The 21,501-nt window shown below is 30.0% G+C and overlaps 1 protein-coding gene across 1 annotated transcript; it reads left to right on the forward strand.

Moving 5' to 3' along the window:
- The first annotated feature begins 2,286 nt into the window (after positions 1–2,286).
- LOC117905688 (disease resistance protein RPV1-like) lies at positions 2,287–13,997 on the forward strand. Its single transcript, XM_034818571.1, has 8 exons — positions 2,287–2,810; positions 10,943–11,121; positions 11,251–11,634; positions 11,943–12,007; positions 12,106–12,399; positions 12,490–12,592; positions 12,673–13,412; positions 13,482–13,997. Exons 1-8 carry the CDS (start codon positions 2,287–2,289, stop codon positions 13,995–13,997), a joined length of 2,805 nt encoding a protein of 934 aa, XP_034674462.1.
- The last annotated feature ends 7,504 nt before the right edge of the window (positions 13,998–21,501 follow it).

The raw sequence follows: 21,501 nt of genomic DNA on the forward strand, positions 1-21,501 counted from the left end.
CTTGGTCATCGCAAGGTCTTACAAAAGACAAACACTAAAACCGAAAAAATAAGTAAAAAAAAAAAAAACCGGCGGCGAACAAGCGTGAAACAAAAAAGCATGGTAGTGAATAACACGTCATACGAGGAAAAGGCAGTAAAAAATTAAAATTAAAATATTGACATCGATGATGGTGCGGATGACAGGTTATAGCAGAACACGAGGTATATAAAAAAGTCAAAATAATGAAATGGATAGTAGAAAAGCATCTCAAGCGGAATGTTGGCTTCAAACATTAAAAAAGACATACCCAGCACCACCTTTTGATCCGAGGTGTAGTTAATGGATGGAATTGTGTCTATCTAAGAAAATATGAGCCTTCTTTATTGCCCATCCGTTATTACTCTTTTACAAAGATAAAAGTTTGTTAAATGCGGTTAAAATGTAATTTCTAGTCAAATATTATTTCTAAAAGCACATAAATTCGGAATTGAGAAATTATCATTTTTTTTGTTACATTATTATTCTTACTATTAGTATTTTTCTCTTATTTAAATAATTCTCAAAGCAACTGAATTACTTTTGGGTTATGTTTGGTTTTCGAAAAATATTTAAAAAAAAATATTAAGAAAAATGATTTTCTTATAATTAATTTTATCATAAAAACTATTAAAGAAAATCAAATATAATTAAAATTAATAAAAAATGACATATTTTAAAATTATTTAATCATTATATAGAAAGTTAGATAAGTGAAATTTATTTGAAATAGGATATTAAAATAATTTATTGATTTTAAATTTATTTTTTATTTGCCTTTATTTTTTATTTTTTTTATGTTTCCTCTTTATTTTCTTTCCTTCACAATTTTCCTTGAACTTTTTCAGTACCAAACATGACTTATATGAAAATTTGTGACTTTAAATAGGTCTTAATCAATATCCATCTACAAAATATAATTCAACCAATTTACCTCTATTTTTTCTTAATTTATCTTTTTATTTTTGCTTAATTTGTATTACCTTTTTATTTTTTTAGTTTGATTTATTTATTTTTATCTTAATCATCCACATGGTTGTGTGTGGTTTGTATATTTAAATTTAAGTCTTAATTTTAGATATTTTTCTTGAAACAAGAACTTGGGAATGACATTTTAATATTAATTTTTATTTACATTCCATTCAAATTTAGATCTATGTATTCTATTTGACCTCCGAAAGAAGTTGATTTTAAATTTATGCTTTTCTTATTTTTCTTTTTGGATTGATAGAAAATGCTTTCAATTTTTTTAATACTTTGATCATGTTTAATTGATTGAATATGACATAAGATATGATAAGAGAGACGATATTATATCTTATCCTATATTTAATTAATGATGGGATAAGATAAGTTCTTCAATCTTATCCTATATTCAAAGAAACATGTAATATGATAAGTAGTGAGATATATTATCCACACTTTTATTTTTATCCCTTCGACCTAGAATATTTTAATCTTATTGCTTAGATATAAGATATATATGCATATCCCATGTAGCATAAATTTATTTTTTATCATTTTAAAAAAATTTTTATATGCTCATTTTGCAAAATAATTTTTTATTATAAATTAAATTTATGATTAAAAAATAAAAACTAAAAAAAATTATAAACTAATATTAATATATAATATATAAATTATTTTTATATAGTGAATAATATAATATAAAAAATTCATATATAAAGTTTAAATTTTTAATCATGAATATTGTTAAATATAAGAGAAATTTCAATTTTTTAAATAAAAAATGTTGGAATATAATATAATTTTTATTTTAAACAATGAAAATAGTATAAATTTCATATTATTTTTTATTTATTTCCCAAATTAAATATAACATAATATATCTTATTCAACATACTACCTTACAATATCACGTTCATAGGATATGTATATGTAAGAATATTATATTTCATTATTCCACCAAGATATAATATCCTTAAATATATATATATATATTATATCTTATCTTATTCCTTTGATCAAACATAGTATTAAAAAATTTTATTAAAAGAGTTGTTTTTTAAATGTTAGAAAGAGCAAATATTTCCTAAAATTACTATAAAAAAATAATAATAAAAATCAAGAAAATTAGGCATAATGGAAAAGTTGATACAAAGATAATTATACTGAGCCACAAAAAGGAAGTGCCTTATCAACCCCCTTTATCAATAAATCCATCTTCTTTTCAAGGCTCGCTAGAGCGTGTATATGTGAAGGTATCTGGTTACTTGTCTCTCCCAGTCGTGTGTGTGCTCTCTAACCATGGCTTCCCAGATCAGTAAAACAGCGTCTTCTTCTTCTTCTTCTTCTATGTCTCCTACTTCCATCTCTAAAGATGAGTATGATGTCTTCTTGAGTTTCAGCCGGGAAGACATCGGCAAAAGTTTTGCTGATCATCTATATGCAGCTTTGGTTAAAAAAGGGCTTCATCCCTTTAGAGAAGCTATTGGAAAACCTGAAAGCAAAGAAGCTATTTCATCGGAATCCTTGATGGCTATTGAGAAATCGAAGGTTTTCATTGTAATGTTCTCCAAAAGCTACGCTCAATCCCGCTATAATTTGGATGAACTTGTCAAAATCATGGAGTGCACACAAGCAACGAGAAAAGTAGTTGTTCCAGTTTTCTATCATGTGAACCCATCTGATGTGCGGAAACAAAAGCGTAGTTATGAAGAAGCATTTCACGATCACGACGCAAAGCAGGAGAAGGAAAAGATAGACAATTGGAGGACCGCCTTGACGGAAGCAAGCAAATTAAAAGGATATTATCATCTTGATCAAGACCGGTAATTTTAACTTCCCTTCATCATATTCTTTATGGAAAATTCACCCACTCACTCTTGCTGCCTTAATTTACTTTTCCTAATCAGGAAGCTGATTTCAGATTGAGCTTAAATTGAAATCTTAGGGTTCAAAACCTGACTATATCCATTTAACATACATGATCATAATACATATATTCATAATTATAGATATCGTAGGAAATTTTAATTCCAATTCATAAAGGTTTGTTGTTTAACTACAGTCTATAGTCCATTGTAGATTCTTTCATGACAGTACATTGTAGCTTCTAGTTTTTAGACATACATTATTGTGCATAACATGCTTTGTTGGCATACTTTAGTCAATCGAAGGTGTCATTGAGGTATTCTCAAATGCAAAATATTTGAATTGAAAAAAACAAATAAAAAATTGTTCCTACCCTTAGCTCAAATTACCCATCCAAACTTGACTTTCTGATAGGGATGATCATTGATCTCTAGCCCTGTTTGTCTCCCCACGATTACACACACCATGTCTCACTCCATTGTCATTTACTAAAATTTGTGGATGTTTTTGTTTCATATTAGGAGGTTTGTATCTCATAATGGACTTAACTGGGCCAAAGTACAAATATTATTAAAATTTTTTGAATTCGCTGCCTTCTCCTTACTTCCCTCGCTTTTAAGAGAAATTTTTATTTATTAAAAATAACTGAGAAGGCTAGTATTTGTGTGTAAGTTTAAACTTGGAAAATAAGCCGTATTTGAAAATGGTCTGTACATTTCTTCATATGAGGAGGGTGTTAAAGAGTGTGATATATATATAACCAACCCAAAATCCTATAAGCTGATCAACATGTATCTTATAGTTTTTTCACAAGTAAAAACAATTGTATTTAACACGCTTAAAAGATGTCCAAAGTATAGACTATGCATACAAAGCCAAAACAAGAAAACATGTATATCATATTTTCTTGTCATCTAATTCCCATAAACTATGAAATAACTTATATGGGAAGTGAGCAATTCAAAGATAGCTTGAAGTGGGTAACTTACATGAAATGACTTATAGTAGATTGCAACATTGCCATTTTTGCCTCTCAAAACCATTTGTTCTACCTTGAATGAATATGTTTAGTTGCACTTTTCTTTTAAAATTTAGAATAATTTAAAAATCATGTTTGATAACATACTTTTACTCTTTGCTTTTCAAGTTCCGTATGAAAAATTTAATAAAATAATAATAATAATAATAATAATAATAGTAATAATAATAATAATAAAAAGCTTTTAATTTCCAATTTTTTAAAAATAGGAAATTAATACCAACAATTTATTTGTATTTTATTCTTCTTTTATCAAACCATGTCTCATTTATAAATACTAAAAAATTGTATAAACTCGACAAAAAAAAAAAAATGGAAAAATCATAAAACAAAGTTTTTTTCCTACATGAATTATAAATGTAATTGAAAAATCATTCCATTTTTTTATTTTAAAAATAATAAAAATAGAAATTTGTTTAAGTGACATCTTACAATGAAATTGCCTTGAATCAATAAAATTGAAATAGAAAGAGAACTACAATTGATTAAAAGATTGTTTATTCTATTTGAGTTTCCTGGTGAAGAGAGAGACATGTTTAGTGTAAGGTTTCTAATTAGGAGACATCATGACTGAAAAAGAGAAGGGTATTTATTTTGGGTGGGTATATATATATATATATATATATATATATATATATATATATATATATATATATATATATATATATATATATATATATATTGATTAAAAGCTTGTATGTTCTGCATGAATTTCTTGGTGAAGAGAGACATTTTAAGTGTAAGGTTTCTAATTAAGAGACATCATGGTAGAAAAAGAGAAGGGTATTTATTTTGGGTGGGACACAATGACAAAAATATCGAGATGACAAATAACAATATATATGTATGTATTGTTAAGAGAGAGACATTTTAAGTGTACGGTTTCTAATTAAGAGACATCATGGTAGAAAAAGAGAAGGGTATTTATTTTGGTTGGGACACAACCATGAAAATATCGAAATGACAAATAATAATAATAATAATAATATAGTTAAAAAAACAACATGAAAATGATGCTTTTCAAAAAACAAACAATCATTGATCTAATAAGAAAGCAGAACAAAGGATAAAGAGCATCAACATAGGATTTATGTGGTTTAGCTTGTTCAAGGCTACACCAATGGGAGCAATAAAAGAACCAATCCACAAGAGAAAAACAGAGAGAAAAATTATAGCACAACCCCCTTTCAGCACATAGTCCTCTTTACAACTCCTATTTTTGGCTTAAAACAAAGCACTAGAAAACCTAGCTATGAAAACATGTTTTATGCACTTGCATCACATTGAATTAAAAAAAACCTTTTATTACAACCTTTCAATTGGAAACTAAAAAAGGAATATTATTCAGAAAGAGTTGCCACACACACACCAAAACTATCTCACTAGCTGGGCATGTATATTTTTGTGCCACATCACAACAATCTCCACCTTGGCACCAAAATAAGAAACCAAGTTCAACCTAGATTGATTCCATTTTGCCTATGTTGTTACTATCATACAGATCCGACATTTATGAAGTCCAAGCATTGCTTAAACTTGACCTTTGGAATTGGTTTTGTAAGCATATCAACTATATTATCCTTGGTTAAAATTTTGCTGACATTCACCGATCTTTGTTCCACGATATCCCTTATGAAGTGGAATCTCACATTTATGTGTTTAGTCCTCTCATGGAAACCTTGATTCTTTGTCAAACAAATAGCACTTTGGCTATCACTGAAAACCATTCCATTTCTCTGATTCATCCCTAATTCAGATACTAGACTTTTTAACCACAAAGCTTCTTTAGTGGCTTCTACAACAGCTATATACTCAGCTTCAATGGTAGAGAGAGCCACAATACTTTGTAGTGTAGATTTCTAGCTTACTATACATCCACACATTGTAAACAAATGACTTGTTATTGGTTTTCTCCCATCCAACTCCTTGGCATAATCTGAATCTGCATAACCTTCAAACAAACCGGTTATTCTCACTTTCTCTAGTATATGAGCCCAAAGTCTGGGGTACCTTGAGATATATCGACAGTTATTGAGATTTTTCCCAATTTTTTTAGGGAATTTCCCAATTTTATCAAGAGTCAACGATTGGCTCTCGATCAAACTCCCTCCCTTAAATATTTTTTTGAAATTGCAAGTTTGACCCTCGCAGGGTAGGGTTTCGAACTAGGCCAAAAGGCTTGGGTTGAAGGTCAGTTACCACGTAGGCTAATTCACCCTTGTTAATATATAAGCGCTCAAGTTATATTAAAATCCATTATTAAAAAAATATTTTAATAAACAAATTAATTTTGCTTATTTTATTTTAAAATTTATTTAATTGATTACTAAAAGTATAAAAACCATCATTTATATGATAATTAAATATTAAAAATATAAATAGTATAAAAAATCATATATAATTTTGAATGTTTTTATTTTAAAATATAAATTTATTTAAAATTTTCTAAAACAAAAAATAATTAAATTCTAATATTTTATAAATTAAAATTAATTTGATAAGATAAATTATTAATATAATTTTTAATAATTTAATAAATTAATGTCAATAGCAAAAAGTAGTCACCACAAGTAATAAAATTTTGGAAATTAAATCTCAAACAAAATATTTTATATAAATCTTAAAAGTATTAAATTTTTTATTTAAAATGTAATAAAACATGTATTAATAAAAATAGTTTCTAATTTTTAAAATAAATGAATATAAATATATTAAAGGAATTTGAAATAATTTTTTCTAAAAAAATTTGATAAATATTATCCTTGACCATCCCTATGTCAATTACACTTACAAAATAACTTTAACATGCATATTCTTTCTTATTTTATCATTTCTTTGGAGCTTTTCCATAATTTTTGAATAATTTTTGTCTCGCCGATATTTTTATCAAAATATCCACAAATATTTTACCTATATTTCTGATATATCCAAAAAATTCAAATACCTATATATATCTGTGTGTGTGTGTGTGTACCGATATTTCAAACCACGATAATGGGGTTAGGTCAGGTCTTGTACAACCCATGACATACATAATACTTCCTATGCCTTTAGCATATGGTACATTAGTCATATCCTACATTTCTTCTTCTATTTTTGGTGACAAATCATAAGAAAGTTTGAATTGGGCTCTAATTGATGTATTGATAGCCTTTGTAGCATCCATGTTAAATCTTTTCCACACTCTCTTAATATAATCTCTTTGGGAGATTGTTAGAACACTAGCAAGCCTATCCTTGTATAGCTCCATCCCCAAAATCTTGTTAGCATATCCAAGATCCTTTCTCTCAAATTCAGATTGTAGTTGTGTCTTCAAATGAGTTATCTCCATTATGCTCTTGATTTTCAACAACATATAATACATATAATAACAAATATACATAACTCCCATCTGTTAGCCTTCTCATATATACACAACTATCAAACTTACTCCTTGAGTATCCAACACTAGTCATGAACTTGTCAAAGTGTTTATACCACTGCCTTGGGGACTGTTTTAACCCATACAATGATCTCTTGAGCAAACAAACCTGGTTTTCTTTTCCCTTGACTATAAAACCCTTTGGTTGCTGCATAAAAATTTCTTCTTCTAATTCTCCATGCAAGAATGTTGTCTTAACTTCCATTTGACCAAGTTCAAGATTCTACAATGACACCAAAGCAAGTAATACCCAAATGGAGGTGTGTTTTACCATAAGTGAGAAATTTTCATTGAAATCTACTCCTCTTTGTGTATAACCTTTGGCAACTAATCTTGCCTTAAATCTTTCGGGTTCTACACCAAGGATTCCCATTTTCTTCTTAAACACTCACTTACATCTTACTACTTTACAACCTTTAAGCTTATCAACAAGCTATCAAGTTCCATTTTTGAGCAGAGATTCCAATTCTTCTTGCATAATAGTCATCTACTTTGGAGAATCATTGCAAAAAATGGCTTCCAAATAATTTTTAGGTTCTGCATAGCTCAATTCTTCACCTATGCTCAAAGAGTTAGCTACCATATCATCATAGCCAAATCTTTGAGGAGGTCTTATTGATTTCCTGGCTCTATCCTTGGTCAATTGATAATTTTCTAATGGGATGTCATATTATTGTGGTTCTATTTAAAACTCAAGATCATCAGTTTTATCTTCTAACTCCACTTGAAACTCCACCTTATCCTTGACTTCTCCATTTTCTTTGTTACTAGAAGCTTCTCTATCATCCTTAAAAAATTCGTACTCTTTGAAGACCACATTCCTACTTATAAAACACTTCTTAATGGTAGGACCCCAAAGCCAAAGCTTATGCCCTTTCACTCCATCTAGATAACCAACAAATATACACTTCCTAATTCGAGGCTCAAGTCCTCAAGTTGCTTTAATCACAGGGATTGCTTGACCACATTTCCAAGTATAGCCAAGGAAGGACAACCATTCACCAAGTAAGCAGCTGCAAGAACAACTTCAATCCAAAACTCTTAAGGAAGTTGTGCATTTGATGACATGCACCTAACCCTTTCTAAAAGGGTTCTATTCATTCTCTCAACTAAGCCATTTTACAGAGGAGTTTTTTTCAGTGTCTACGTTAAACTATGCCATGAATTTTGCAATAATCATCAAACTTTTCATTACAATATTCAAGTCCATTATCTGTTATAAGACATTTAACTCTTTTATTGGTTTGATTCTCAGTCAGATTTTTCCAAGTCTTGAACCTATCCAAGGCCTCATTCTTATGTTTCAACAATTATACTTATACCCTTCATGAACAATTATCAATTATGGTAAGAAAGTACCTATTACCAGCATGAGAAATCACTAGTACAGGTCCCTATAAATCTGAATGCACATAATTCAAAGGTTTTTTGTTTTTTTCGTTTTTTTTTGTCTTTTTGTTTTTTTTTTTTTTTTTTTTTTTTTTTTTTTTTGTTCTATGGACTGCACGATTAAACTTCACCCTATTGGCTTTTCCAAAAATGCAATGTTCACAGAATTCCAAATTCCCAATCTTGTCATTACCCAAAAGTCCTTGCTTAACAATTTCCTATAGCCCTCTTTGATTGATATATATGTCCAAATCTAAGATGCCACAGCTCAGGGTTTTCTAAGATAGTACTAATAGCTACATTTGTAAAGTCTTTTAAAATCTCCCTCTGCAAAATGTATAGCCCATTCATCTCGTCAACTTTAAAGATCACTAAATATCCTTTTAACACTTTTAAAGAGCCATTTTCAGCTTTAAACCAATATCTAACATCATCTAACACCTCAAGAGATATTAAATTTCTCTTGAGATTAGGTACATGTTTCACATTTCTCAGGAACCTAACTGTACCATTAGTAGACCTGATTTTTACTGTTTCTATACCAATGACTCTACAAGTTTGATTGTTCCCCAAATAAATACTATCTCCATTTAATTTTTGGTAATCACATAAATAAGTTCTTGTTGGAAATGTATGAAATGTGCATCCCAAATCCAAAATCCATTCTTTCTCAGTGTTTTTAGTGGTAATTTTCAAAACTTCAGCAGAGTCATAGCCATCTGAAACCATTGCAACATTACCTTCTTCCTTAGATGTCTCCTTAGATGCCTTTTTTTTTTCTTAGACCTCCTTTCAAGACATTCTCTTTTAAAATGTCCTTTTTTTTTTACATTGATAACACTTCCTTTTGCCATGAGATTTGGGCAATGTTGAAGCCTTTCCTTTGTTGTTTCTCTTGTCTAACCTTCCCCCAATAGACAAATCTTCTCCATTTGACCCTCCTTCAACTCCAATTCTTTTTATCTAAGAGAAAATTGAACTTCTTCAAGTGTTAAGGTTTTCCAACCATACTTCATAGTTTCCTTGAAGCTAGAATACGAGCTAGGCAAATAGTTCAACACTAAGATTGCCTTATCTTCGTCATCCACTTTGATGCCTGTATTAGACATCTCAATCACAATTTTGGCAAAATCATCAAGATTATTTGCAATTAACCCATCTTCCTGCATTTTAAATGCATAGAGTCTTTCTTTCAAATACATCCTGTTCAAAAGTGAGTTCTCCATATAAAGTTACTCAAGCTTGTTGCAGACACCCTTAGCTGTAGTTTCTTCTAAGACCTCCCTTAGAGCTTTATCTCCAAGAGCTAGAATGGTCAAATGGTAAGCTTTCTCATCTATGTTTGATTTTTCTTTTGTCGTCATGGTGATTGGTAGGTCCGACTCATCCTTCAATGCATCTTTCACTCCTTGTTGAAACATAATAACTTTCATCCTCATTCTCTAGTCATTGAAATTGTTTTTCCCAGTGAATCTTTCAATCTCACTTTTTATTGATCCCATCTCAAACATCAATCATGCTCTGATACCAGTTTGTTAAAAAAAAATAACAACAAAATGATGCTTTTAAATTTTGATTTTACATGTATAAAACAGTGATAAAATTACAAAAGTTATCATGCCAATTATGAAGAAAAAAAAAAGTCATAATGATATACATAATCAATAGAAAAATGGGGTTCTGGAGTTATAGAAGGAAAAAAAAAAGAAAAAGAAATCCTATATGTATTTTTAGGGCAAAACTTTATAGAAGTTCAAATATGGTATGGTGGAATGGGCTCTTCCTTATTTTACAATAGACAAGGGATAAATGATGAAGATGACAATAAAACGATGAAATAGCCTCTTTTTGGTGTATAAAAAAATTGGTTGAGAGAATGTTTATTAAGAATGAGTCATATTTTCTATGTTTCAAAAAGTAAGGTTTATTTTTCCAAATATGGTATTGTCTTTTCTTTTTTTATCAAGTGACATTTGATAAAATGTAGAGATGGATAAATTTAAAAGTTATTTATAACTTGCAAGTGAAATGAATGGTGAAAGAAATAGGACAATTCGAACATGCTCCTTTTGATAACAAGAATACTATGTTTGGGAAGTAACTTGCCATTTTGTGGACAAGTTATCTCTATTGCGCTCATTGCCATATTAACGTCACGTTAATAATCTTGTGTAACTAATTTTACCCTATTATATCTTTGCTGTATTTTATAATTAACATTGCTTTATTTTATTTAACAGGTATGAGTCAACTATTATTATGCAAATCACGGATTCTGTCATTGACAGATTGAAACATGCAGATATTGGTGACGATAACTTAGTTGGAATTGATAGCCGTTTGGAAGAATTGCACTCATTGATAGGCATTGGATTTGATGACGTTCGCATGCTTGGAGTATATGGATTTGGTGGAATTGGTAAAACCACAATTGGGCAAGTTATTTTTAATTCAATCGCATACCAATTCGATGGTGTTAGCTTTCTTTCAATTGTTAGAGAGCAACCCATACTTCAATTACAAGAAATACTTCTATTTGCAATCACAGGAGTGAAAGATAAAAACCTGAACAATGTTGATGAAGGGATCAATGAGATAAAGAAGAGACTGCGACAAAAAAAAGTTCTTATTATTGTTGATGATGTGGATCATTCGAGTCACTTAAAGTACCTGGTTCCAGATCGAGATTGCTTGGGTAAGGGAAGTAGAATTATTATAACAACTAGAGATAAACATTTACTATGTGAGTATGGAGTGGATGCTATATATGAGGTTCAAGAATTAGGTTCTGAAGAATCTATGCTTCTCTTTAGCCTGTGCGCCTTTAAACGAAGATTTCCTGAAAAAGGATATGTGGAACTTTCAAGAGAAATAGTTGATTATGCCAATGGTCATCCCTTAACTCTTAAAGTTTTAGGGCATTCTCTTTACGGTAAGACAATATCTGAATGGGAAAAGGCACTGGATCAATTAAAATGCCAACCTATGCCTAAAATTCAAAGTTTGCTTCAAATCAGTTATGATAGACTAGATCATACAACAAAAAATATATTTCTTGATATTGCATGTTTTTTTAACGGGGAAGAAGAGAATTTGTTTCAAGAATATTAGATGGGGCTGAGCATGCAATAACAACTCTCTGTGGTAAGTCTCTCCTAACCTTTTCAAATAACAAGATGCTGATGCACCCTTTGTTACAACAAATGGGTCAAGTACTTGTTCGTCAAGCATGTCTTACAGAGCCCGGAAAATGGAGCAGATTGTGGAGTTCAGAGGATGTCCATCATGTCTTGACTAAAAATAAGGTAAGAGCCAAGTGCTTGAAGCTACGAATTAATGCCTATAATTTTATTTTGATTTTGTATATTTTGCATTACACTTATTTATGAATCTTGACTTTCAGGGGACTAATGCAGTTGAAGGGATATTTGTAAATATGCCTACATCAAAACCGATAGAGTTTACCACTGAAGCTTTCAAAATGATGAATGGACTTAGATTACTTAAAGTTCATCGAGACCTTAAATGTGGTGTAGTGCATGTTTCTACCGGCTTTGAATTTCCTTCTTATGAGTTAAGATATCTTCATTGGGATGAATATCCTCTGGAGTCTTTACCATTAAATTTTCATGGAGTGAATCTTATTGAACTCAATCTGCAGTATGGTAAACTGAGAGTACTTTGGAAAGTGAGTAAGGTATGATTATTATTTAGTTTTCTTTTTTGGCTTTATAAATTTATAGGTCAGGGAAGTTTATTTACCAAAACCAAATATTCTTTGTTCCAGCTTCATGAGAAGTTAAAGGTTATCAACCTCAGTCACTCTCAGCAGCTCATTCAAATCCCAGACTTCTCAGATACCCCAAATCTGGAGAGTCTAATTCTTGAAGGTTGTACAATTTGCTAAAGCTTCATCCATTTATAATTATTACAGTTCCTAACTAGCTTTTTTATTCCTTAAATTTTATAGGGTGCACAAACCTTGAGAACCTTCCAAGCAGCATTTGGGACTTGGATTCTCTTGTAAATCTTGATCTCTCTCACTGTTCAAACCTCCAGAAACTTCCAGAGGTCCAGGGGAATCTATACTCATTGGAATATTTGAACTTGGCATTCTGCAAAAAACTTGAGAGCCTTCCAGAGAACCTCTGTAATTTGAAATATCTCAAGACTCTCAATGTAATTGGTTGTTCAAAACTTGGCAGATTGCCCGAGAGCCTGGGAAGCCTGGAATGTCTGGAGAAGCTTTGTGCATCAAATGCAGATTTGATTAGCTCTCAATTTCATTACTCTTTGGCTGGTTTGTGCTCCTTAAAAATATTAGATGCACATGGCACCTGCCTAACGAAAGGAGCAATCAGTAGTGACATTGGCAGCTTATACTCATTGGAAGAATTAGACCTAAGTTACTGCAATTTAATGGATGGAGGAATTCCTGATGATATTTTCTGCCTATACTCATTAAGAGTATTAGATCTAAGTGGAAACCATTTTCGTAGAGTAACTGATGCCATAAGTCAACTTTCTAAGCTAAGAGTGCTTCGGTTGAGGCACTGCAAGAATCTTGGAGAAATTTCAGAGCTTCCATCGAGTCTCAGAGTCCTAGATGCCCATGGTTGCACAAGCATGAAAACTTTATCAAGTACATCATTGTCGCCATGGCAAAGGCAGTTAAATTGCTTCAAATCAGCTGTCTTACAAGAAATTCAGGTATATTTTTCATAGCACACAACTTTTTTGCAGTCATGCTCAATATTTAACATGGTACCTTCTGCGCAGGAGTTGAAATACAGTAGTCTTTTGTCTCTTCCAGCAAATGGTGTCAGCCAGGGATTTAGCACTTTTATTCCTGGGAGTGGAGAAGTTCCAGAGTGGATGTCACACCAGAGTGTCGGCAGTGAAGTAACAGCTGAGCTTCCTCCAAATTGGTACGACAATAACGAAGTCTTGGGATTTGCTTTATGCTGTGTTTATATTCCACAACAGGATGAACCAGAGAGTAGTACATCTGAGAATGCCATGGTGAATATCACGCAACCTTATCATTTAAGATGTAAATTGACTTTCCTTGATGGCATTGGATTTTTGGATGATCTCTTATATGGATCATCCTGCCAATGCGACCATAATGATGGTGTATCAGATTCAGTGTGGGTAACATATTATTCTAATCATGCTATCAAGAAGAAGTATCGCTCCGATGCATCAAGGCATTTTAAGGCTTCATTTAGTGGTTCTGTTGATGGTAAACCAGTCAAGGTGGAAAAGTGTGGAATTGGTCTTGTATACATCTGAGATTGACGAGCATATACATGTTGTACCTTTGAAGCCTTGGTAAGTAATTTTTTCTTTCTGGTTTAAGTTTCCACTGCAAAGGGATTAAAGTAGCTTAAATTATTCTCGATTATATTTTTACCGTTTTAAATTTTTAGGATGTAAAAAAAATGCTCACCCACCCAAATATATATATATATATATATATTGGCCTAAAAGATCCAAACCAGTTGTAGTCATTTGTAAACCACTTCAGGACTTGTTCCAGGGTATTCGCACATTATTATTTTTAAAGCATTGAACTAGTTTAAATTTTCTACAATGCGAGTCTTGGAATGATCAACCAAGGAGGGATATTCATATCCCACGCGTTTCAGGCAGAAAACTCAGCCAACCAATCAAAGCCCCAACCACTCAACTGATCAATTGAGGCTTATATTGGTTTCCCATGTCAGGTAGAATTTCATTTCTGTTTTAAGTCCTTATTAACCAGATTATGCTTTGGGATATAATACTCATGATTTATTTCTTATATGCCTTTATCTATCTTACATTTTAAATATATATGCTAAAAGCTTAATTTAAGTTTCACAAACATGAATTATATTTTCTTATGATGTAGCTGAATAGGTGGAAGCGGTTCCAAAAGACAGGCGGGATGAATTGATGTCTGAATGTGAGTCCTTGAAAGAGAAACGGTTGCTAAAGAAACATGGGATGGTCTACTTGTACTGATCATCTAATTACAGGCTGGTAGGCATTAATCTTGGTCCTTGACAAAAACACGCTGCAGTTTGGGAACAATTCATTCTGTGTGATGAAAAAGTATGACTTGCAAATATGCTAGAAACTAGAATTTATGTTTTCAGCTATGAAATGTATGTATGATTGATGTTTGAGTGAGCATTAAGTGAGAACTTGACCTTTAACAATGCATGACACCATACAATCATATGCAAAAGATAAGATTTATCCTATTTAGTAACTTTAGGCTTCATTTGGGTTTTAGAAATTTGAGAGAAAAAGAAAAGGAGAAAAAGCAAATACAAAGAAAAAATGTTAAAACCATTTAAATAAAATAAAATAAAATAAATAAAAAACCAAATAAAAATCAATTATTTCTTAGTTGGTGACTTTATTAATGTACTAGGGAATTATATATATATAAATAATTGATAAATAATAAAGTATTTTTCAGTCTTATTTAGGATTTTGATTAAGACATGTTTGTTAGAAGTCCTAGTTATGGCATCCCATAAAATATACAAATTATTCTTTAAAGTTTTCTTTTCAAAGTACTAGAAATATCGCTAGCCCTCTACCAACAAATGTTACTTTCAAATATCTATAACTCAATCTCAATTCAAAATAAATTTATGAAATTTAACATGAGAAATCCAGAACATTGCTAGTTACTTTGTTTTCTATTTTAAATAAGAACTAGCATGCATATTATGAAAAAATATATGTTTTAAAAAAACTTTAAATAAAGGCGCTTTGATAAAAACGTAAGTTTACACAAGAACTTACAAATGATCTTTTTAGATTAAACTAATTAATTAGTTAGTTAGAGTCCAATAAGACTGATTAAATAATTATGACACAATAAACTCAAATCACTTAAGCCCATGAGAAAGATATTTTTTTTTTTTATCTCTTCAAATGCTTTACATTTAGTCTTCCAAAGAAAAAGAGTCAATGGGTGGAAAACCTATTGGTTTATCCTGGTTCACGACACCTCTTTTATGATTGAAATCAATTTAGGAACATCCAGATCATAGGTATTGCATCAAAACTCTAAATCTAAAGTTTTAATATATTTTTTGCTTCTATTGCTTAGATCTAGAGATCCCTAGGATAGATTTTGCATGCACCTATAATCCAAGGGTTGTCCTAACAACAAGTTGCATAAATCCATCTATAGATTCAAGCAAACATCTCATTCAAGGAATAAGTATTTTGATTAGGTCATCAAAACTTTTAGTTTTTATCAAAATGGGGATGAGCCTTGTGCATACAAGGTGCAAGGAAGCACAATGATCTTCTTGATCTTATATGTTGATGACATACAACTCAAAGGTAATGATGTAAGGTTGTTGTCTACAGTGAATATCTTATTATCTACTTAGTTCTAAAAGAAGGATTAAGGAGAAACGCAACATATTCTTAGGATTAAGATTCTAAAGGACTATGAGGTAGGAAGATTGCATTATCTCAAGCCACCTACATTGATAAGCTTTTAGTCAAGAATGTGATGTAGGATTCCAAGAAGGGCTTGTCACCCTTCAAGTATAGAGTTCCTCTTCCTCTTTCTCATGATCGGTGTCCTAACGCAACTAAGGAGAAAGAGCACATGAAAGTGGTATCTTATGCTTCACTAGTGAGTGGCCATATACATGCAATGCTATGTACTAAAGTAGACATTCGCTACAATATAGGTATAGTGAGTAAATATTAGTCTAATTCAAGACTAGAACATTGGACAACAATGGTGTGTATACTTAAGTATCTTAGGAGAGTAAGGAATTATATGTTGGTTTGCCATTATGATGAGATAGTGCCCACTGAGTACACAAATTTGGATTTTCATTCTGATAAGGACTCCCATAAGTCTACTTCTATTTATATCTTTACCTTAGGTGGAGTATGTATTGTTGACTTTACTATAGAGTCTGATTATGCTACAACTTTTAAAACTACAAAGAAAGTCATTTGGTTTAGGAAGTTCCTTACAAAACTAGGAAAGAAAGTCATTTGGTTTAGGAAGTTCCTTACTGAACTAGGGGTAGTACCCTTGGTTGTACCACCCACAATCTTATTATATGATAATAGTAGAGCAGTGACAGTTAAAAGAACCAAGAAACTACTAGAAGGGTAAACATATAGAGAGGAAGTACCATTTGATTCTTAAGATATATCAGAAGGGTGATGTAATTGTGGACAAGATACCTTTTATTTAAAGAACCTGGTAAGTCCTTCACCAAGACCCTTACTAGGCCAAGCTTTGATACTTATAGGGATGGTATAGGTGTTAGATATATGTTTAGTCTACTTTAAGGGTTAGTGGGAGATTGTTAGGATAAAGCACTTAAAACCAATGATGTGATATAACAATTTGATTCACTATATATAATATCAATTATTTCTATCTTGCTTACATTATTTATCTTATTTCAACCAATGATGTGATATGACAATTTCATCCATTACATATCTATCTTACATTATTTATATGATTTCTTTGACTAGTCAAACATATATCACTTGTATTGTACATGACTTTGAGTGCATTAAGAGTTGTATAAAATATTTAAGTCATTGGTTCCTTACAATATGATAAGTTGTTCACAATTGGTTCATGGACTTCAGCAATCCATTAGAAGCCATAGTGTACTACCTCTAAAGTGGTGGGATGACTTGTCTTAGTCTTCAGGATGATTTTCCCATAGTGAGTGTACTAGTATATAAGGTTACACATTGAGCAGGACCTACAGAGAGTCATGATTGAATGGTTATCAAGTTATCATGACTTCTCCAAGTTACTATGTTACATATCTCAACCATGAGAGAGTATTGAATGAATGCTTAAGTCATCAGTAAATTTGACCTATGGGTAACATCCTAATGTGATCATAATATTCCCTATAAATTCGATTACTGGTGGTTTAAGTAAGTAGTAAAATATTTTCTTAATAAAAACACCATAATACCTTATGGATTTTAGAAAGTATATCCCCTAAGAGGATCCTAAGCATTTTAATTTTCATAGGATACGAGAGTGGAGTTAACTCTCTCTAATGGAATGTTGAGTCCATTTTAGAATTTGATTCTATAGAAGCTAGTATTTTCCAACAGGCCTAAGTGATCTTTACTCAAGCTTACATTCTTTGGTGGCACATGATTTGAGGAAATTTTAATTTATTATATGTGCATAAGGGTGTTTAAGTATAACCCCAAGCTTGCACTAGTGCTTATAATTAAGTGGCTTATGATTTCTACTTTGGCTATTTAAACAATTGGAACCAATCGTTTATTGGTCAATTAATTGAATGGGAGAATTATGCTTCTAGCCCAATTGGGCTAGATAATTTATGTAAGGTCCTCCTATCACTCATAATTGATTACAAGGATATGAGATAGTAATGAACAAAAATACCCCTTTGACTCATTTTTGTCTTTATTCCACCACTTTTCACATGCCACTACCAGCAAATTCATCCTTATTTAACCATTCTTGGATTTTTTTTCATTGTTTTTTTAAACTCTTTTATAAATAATTGAAAAATCAACATTATTTTCTATTTTTAAATTATAAATAAACAAAAATTATATTAATGATTCAAAACTATTTTGGAAAATACTTTCTAAAAAATGTTAATTTAAATAAATAAAAATTATCTTTTACATTTTAGAGGTAAATAATTGAATGATTAAAACATTATTTAAATAAATATATTCACTATTTTCTTTCCTTTTATTATTTAAAAGTTTTTTTAAACTATTATAAAATAAAAAGTTTAAATTTTCTTTTAATCTTCTTCCTTCCTTATTTAATAACTTTTTTAACATGACTTTTGGTAATAAGTTACATGAAATGTTGCAAATTTGTTTACTAAGGATTTTTTTAATGATTTGAATTAATTGAAAATTTATCATAATAAGAAAAAGAAAAAGAAAGAAATAGGATAGATGGAGAGTTTTTATTTTAAATATTCAATTAAAATGTTTTCATATGACCTAATTTTAGAAGTGGATTATATCAATACATTGTATAGTAGAGATTGAATTTTTCTTATATAAAAGGTTGAATGGTATATTTACTCATTCTAGATGAAAACAAGTGGTTAAAAATTATATAAATTATGTTTGAGTTTGGTTTAAAAATATTTTTCTAGTTTTTTTTTAAATAAATTGAAATTCTATATTGTCTCTTTTTGAAAATACGTTTAATTAAAAAATGAAAACTATTTTTAAAAATGAAAAATGAAAACCTTGTTTAGAACTATTTTTTATATGAAAATAATAAAAAGAATTAAATTTCATTTATTGATTATTCTTTTTTATTTTTTCTATCAGTTATTTTAATAATAAAATATAAAATATAAAATGATCACAATTAAACAAAGGAATTGGCCAATTGTGTATTTTTTTTCACAAAAATATAATATATTCACAAAAAAAAAGTCGGATTTAAGTTTTTTATCATTTTCTCAACCAAACTACTTGAATCATATTTAATACACCTATAGGCACACATTCACTACAAGGATATGAAATTTGCACCACTATAAAAGGGTATTCACTAACTTTACAAGGGGTATACAAGACTACCCTTTGTGAAAGATTTCAATCGATTTTGAACCACTCCTTTATTTTCCTTGTTACCTACGGATTGTACACCTATATCATACACTTTATTTAACTATCATATGAAAATTTCAATACTTTCCCTAGTAATGATGTTTGGGGAAAAAATTTAACCCTAAGTCATCGACCATTTTCTCAACTAAACCATTAGAAACATGGTTAATATACCTACGTAAACACATAACTTAAGAGTGATATGGAATTTGTGCCACTATACAAGGGTATTACACTAACTGTACAAGAGAAATGTACTAAGTGTACTAGGCTACCCTTTATGAAAGATTTCAATCGATTTTAAACCACTCCTTTTTATTTTCCTTGTTATCCACGGATTGTACACTCATGTCATACACCTTATTTAAATCTCACATGGAAATTCAAGTACTTTCCCCAGTAATGATGTTTAGGGAAAAAATTATGACCTTAAGTCATCTAACATTTTATCAACCAAACCATTGAAAACATGGTTAACACACCTACGTGAACACATAACTTAGGAGAGATATGGAATTTGTGCCACTGTATAACGGTATTACACTAACTATACAAGGGAAATATACTAAGTGTACAAGGGTGTACAAGGCTACTATTTGTAAAAAAATTCAATCGAATCTGAACCACTCCTTTATTTTCCTTGTCACCCAAGGATTGTATACTCATGTCATGCACTTTATTTAACTCCCACATGGAAATTTCAATGTTTTCACCAATAATGATGTTTGAGGAAAAAAACTTGACCCGAAGTCATGGACCATTTTCTCAACCAAACCATTGAAAACATGGTTAATGCACCTACATGAACACATAACTTAGGAGTTAGGGATATGAAATTTGCACCACTATACAAGGGTATTACACTAACTATCAAGGGAAATGTATCAAGTGTATAGGGGTGTACAAGGCTCCTAATAAGTTTTGTACGATTTTTAAACAACCTGAACTTAACATTAAAATGATTATCAATAGGTTTTTTTTTTTTTTTTTTTTTATACCAAACCATGCATTAAGACCTTCCCTACCAAATAACACATAAGAAATAAAATTAAAATTAATCATGTTTAAATTGTTCATTATAAGTAAACTAAATGAAATATATATTTTTACTATTTTGTCCTTATAAACATAATTTCACTCTTATCAGTAAGATTAAAAATCATATTTAAATGGAATTAAAAATATAAAAAAAAATTTGTAACATTTTTATTTTTTAAAATCATTAATTAAATTATGAAATTAGTTTTAAAATTAAAAACATTTGTTGTAATTATAGTTTTGAAGATTTCATAATTTTTATCTTATTACTTTTAAAATTTTGCTTTAATAAGAAAATATTATTTGATGGTTATAAATATTTAAATCTTTATTTTAATAAAATTTAGGATTAGTATGGGAACAATTAGGTAATTTTGGATTGAATATCTTGAAGACATGCATCTAATTGTAAGTTATATATAAAAAAGATAATAATATTTTATGAGGTATTAAAATTTTTTTAATATATATGAGAAATAATGTACAACATATTATTATTTTGTAAGTAAGAAATAAATAAATAAAAATATTTGCTAAGGTGTTTAAAAAATGTTTATTATATATTCTATAAGTTTGAAAAAAATTGATGATGTCTAATTTGCAAGTTAGAACAAACAAAGAATACTATATTTTATATAAAGTGTTTAAAACTTATTTAATATATATGAGAAATAATGTAAGTTCGAAATAAAGAATAATATTTATTATATATTATGTAAGTTTCCTAGGTATTTAAAAATGTAAGTTTGAAAAAAAGAATAATATTTGATGAGGTATTTAAAAGTTATTTATTTCAAAAACGCATTTGGAAATAATAATTTTTAACCATTCATCTCTAATGTTCAATTTGTTGGAGAAAAATGATTGGGAAATCATTCAACTTGGTCCCACTAATAAATAGGTGAGAGAAGGTCAAAGAGAGTAAGAAAGAATGAGAAAGATGGGGTGGCGGGTTAGTTTTTCTATTTAATAGCTAAGGGTATTTTAGGGATTTTTTAAAGGCAATACCATTCATCTCAATTTCTACTCTTTCATTGAGTTTTGAGTTTAAATATGGTAATAGGAGGACTTTGGGCTAATTATCAAGCCCAACTAACCTCAAAACGCAATTCCCTTTAATTAATTA

This window comes from Vitis riparia, chromosome 18, assembly GCF_004353265.1.
Source record: "Vitis riparia cultivar Riparia Gloire de Montpellier isolate 1030 chromosome 18, EGFV_Vit.rip_1.0, whole genome shotgun sequence".
In the NCBI taxonomy this organism is placed as follows: domain Eukaryota; kingdom Viridiplantae; phylum Streptophyta; class Magnoliopsida; order Vitales; family Vitaceae; genus Vitis; species Vitis riparia.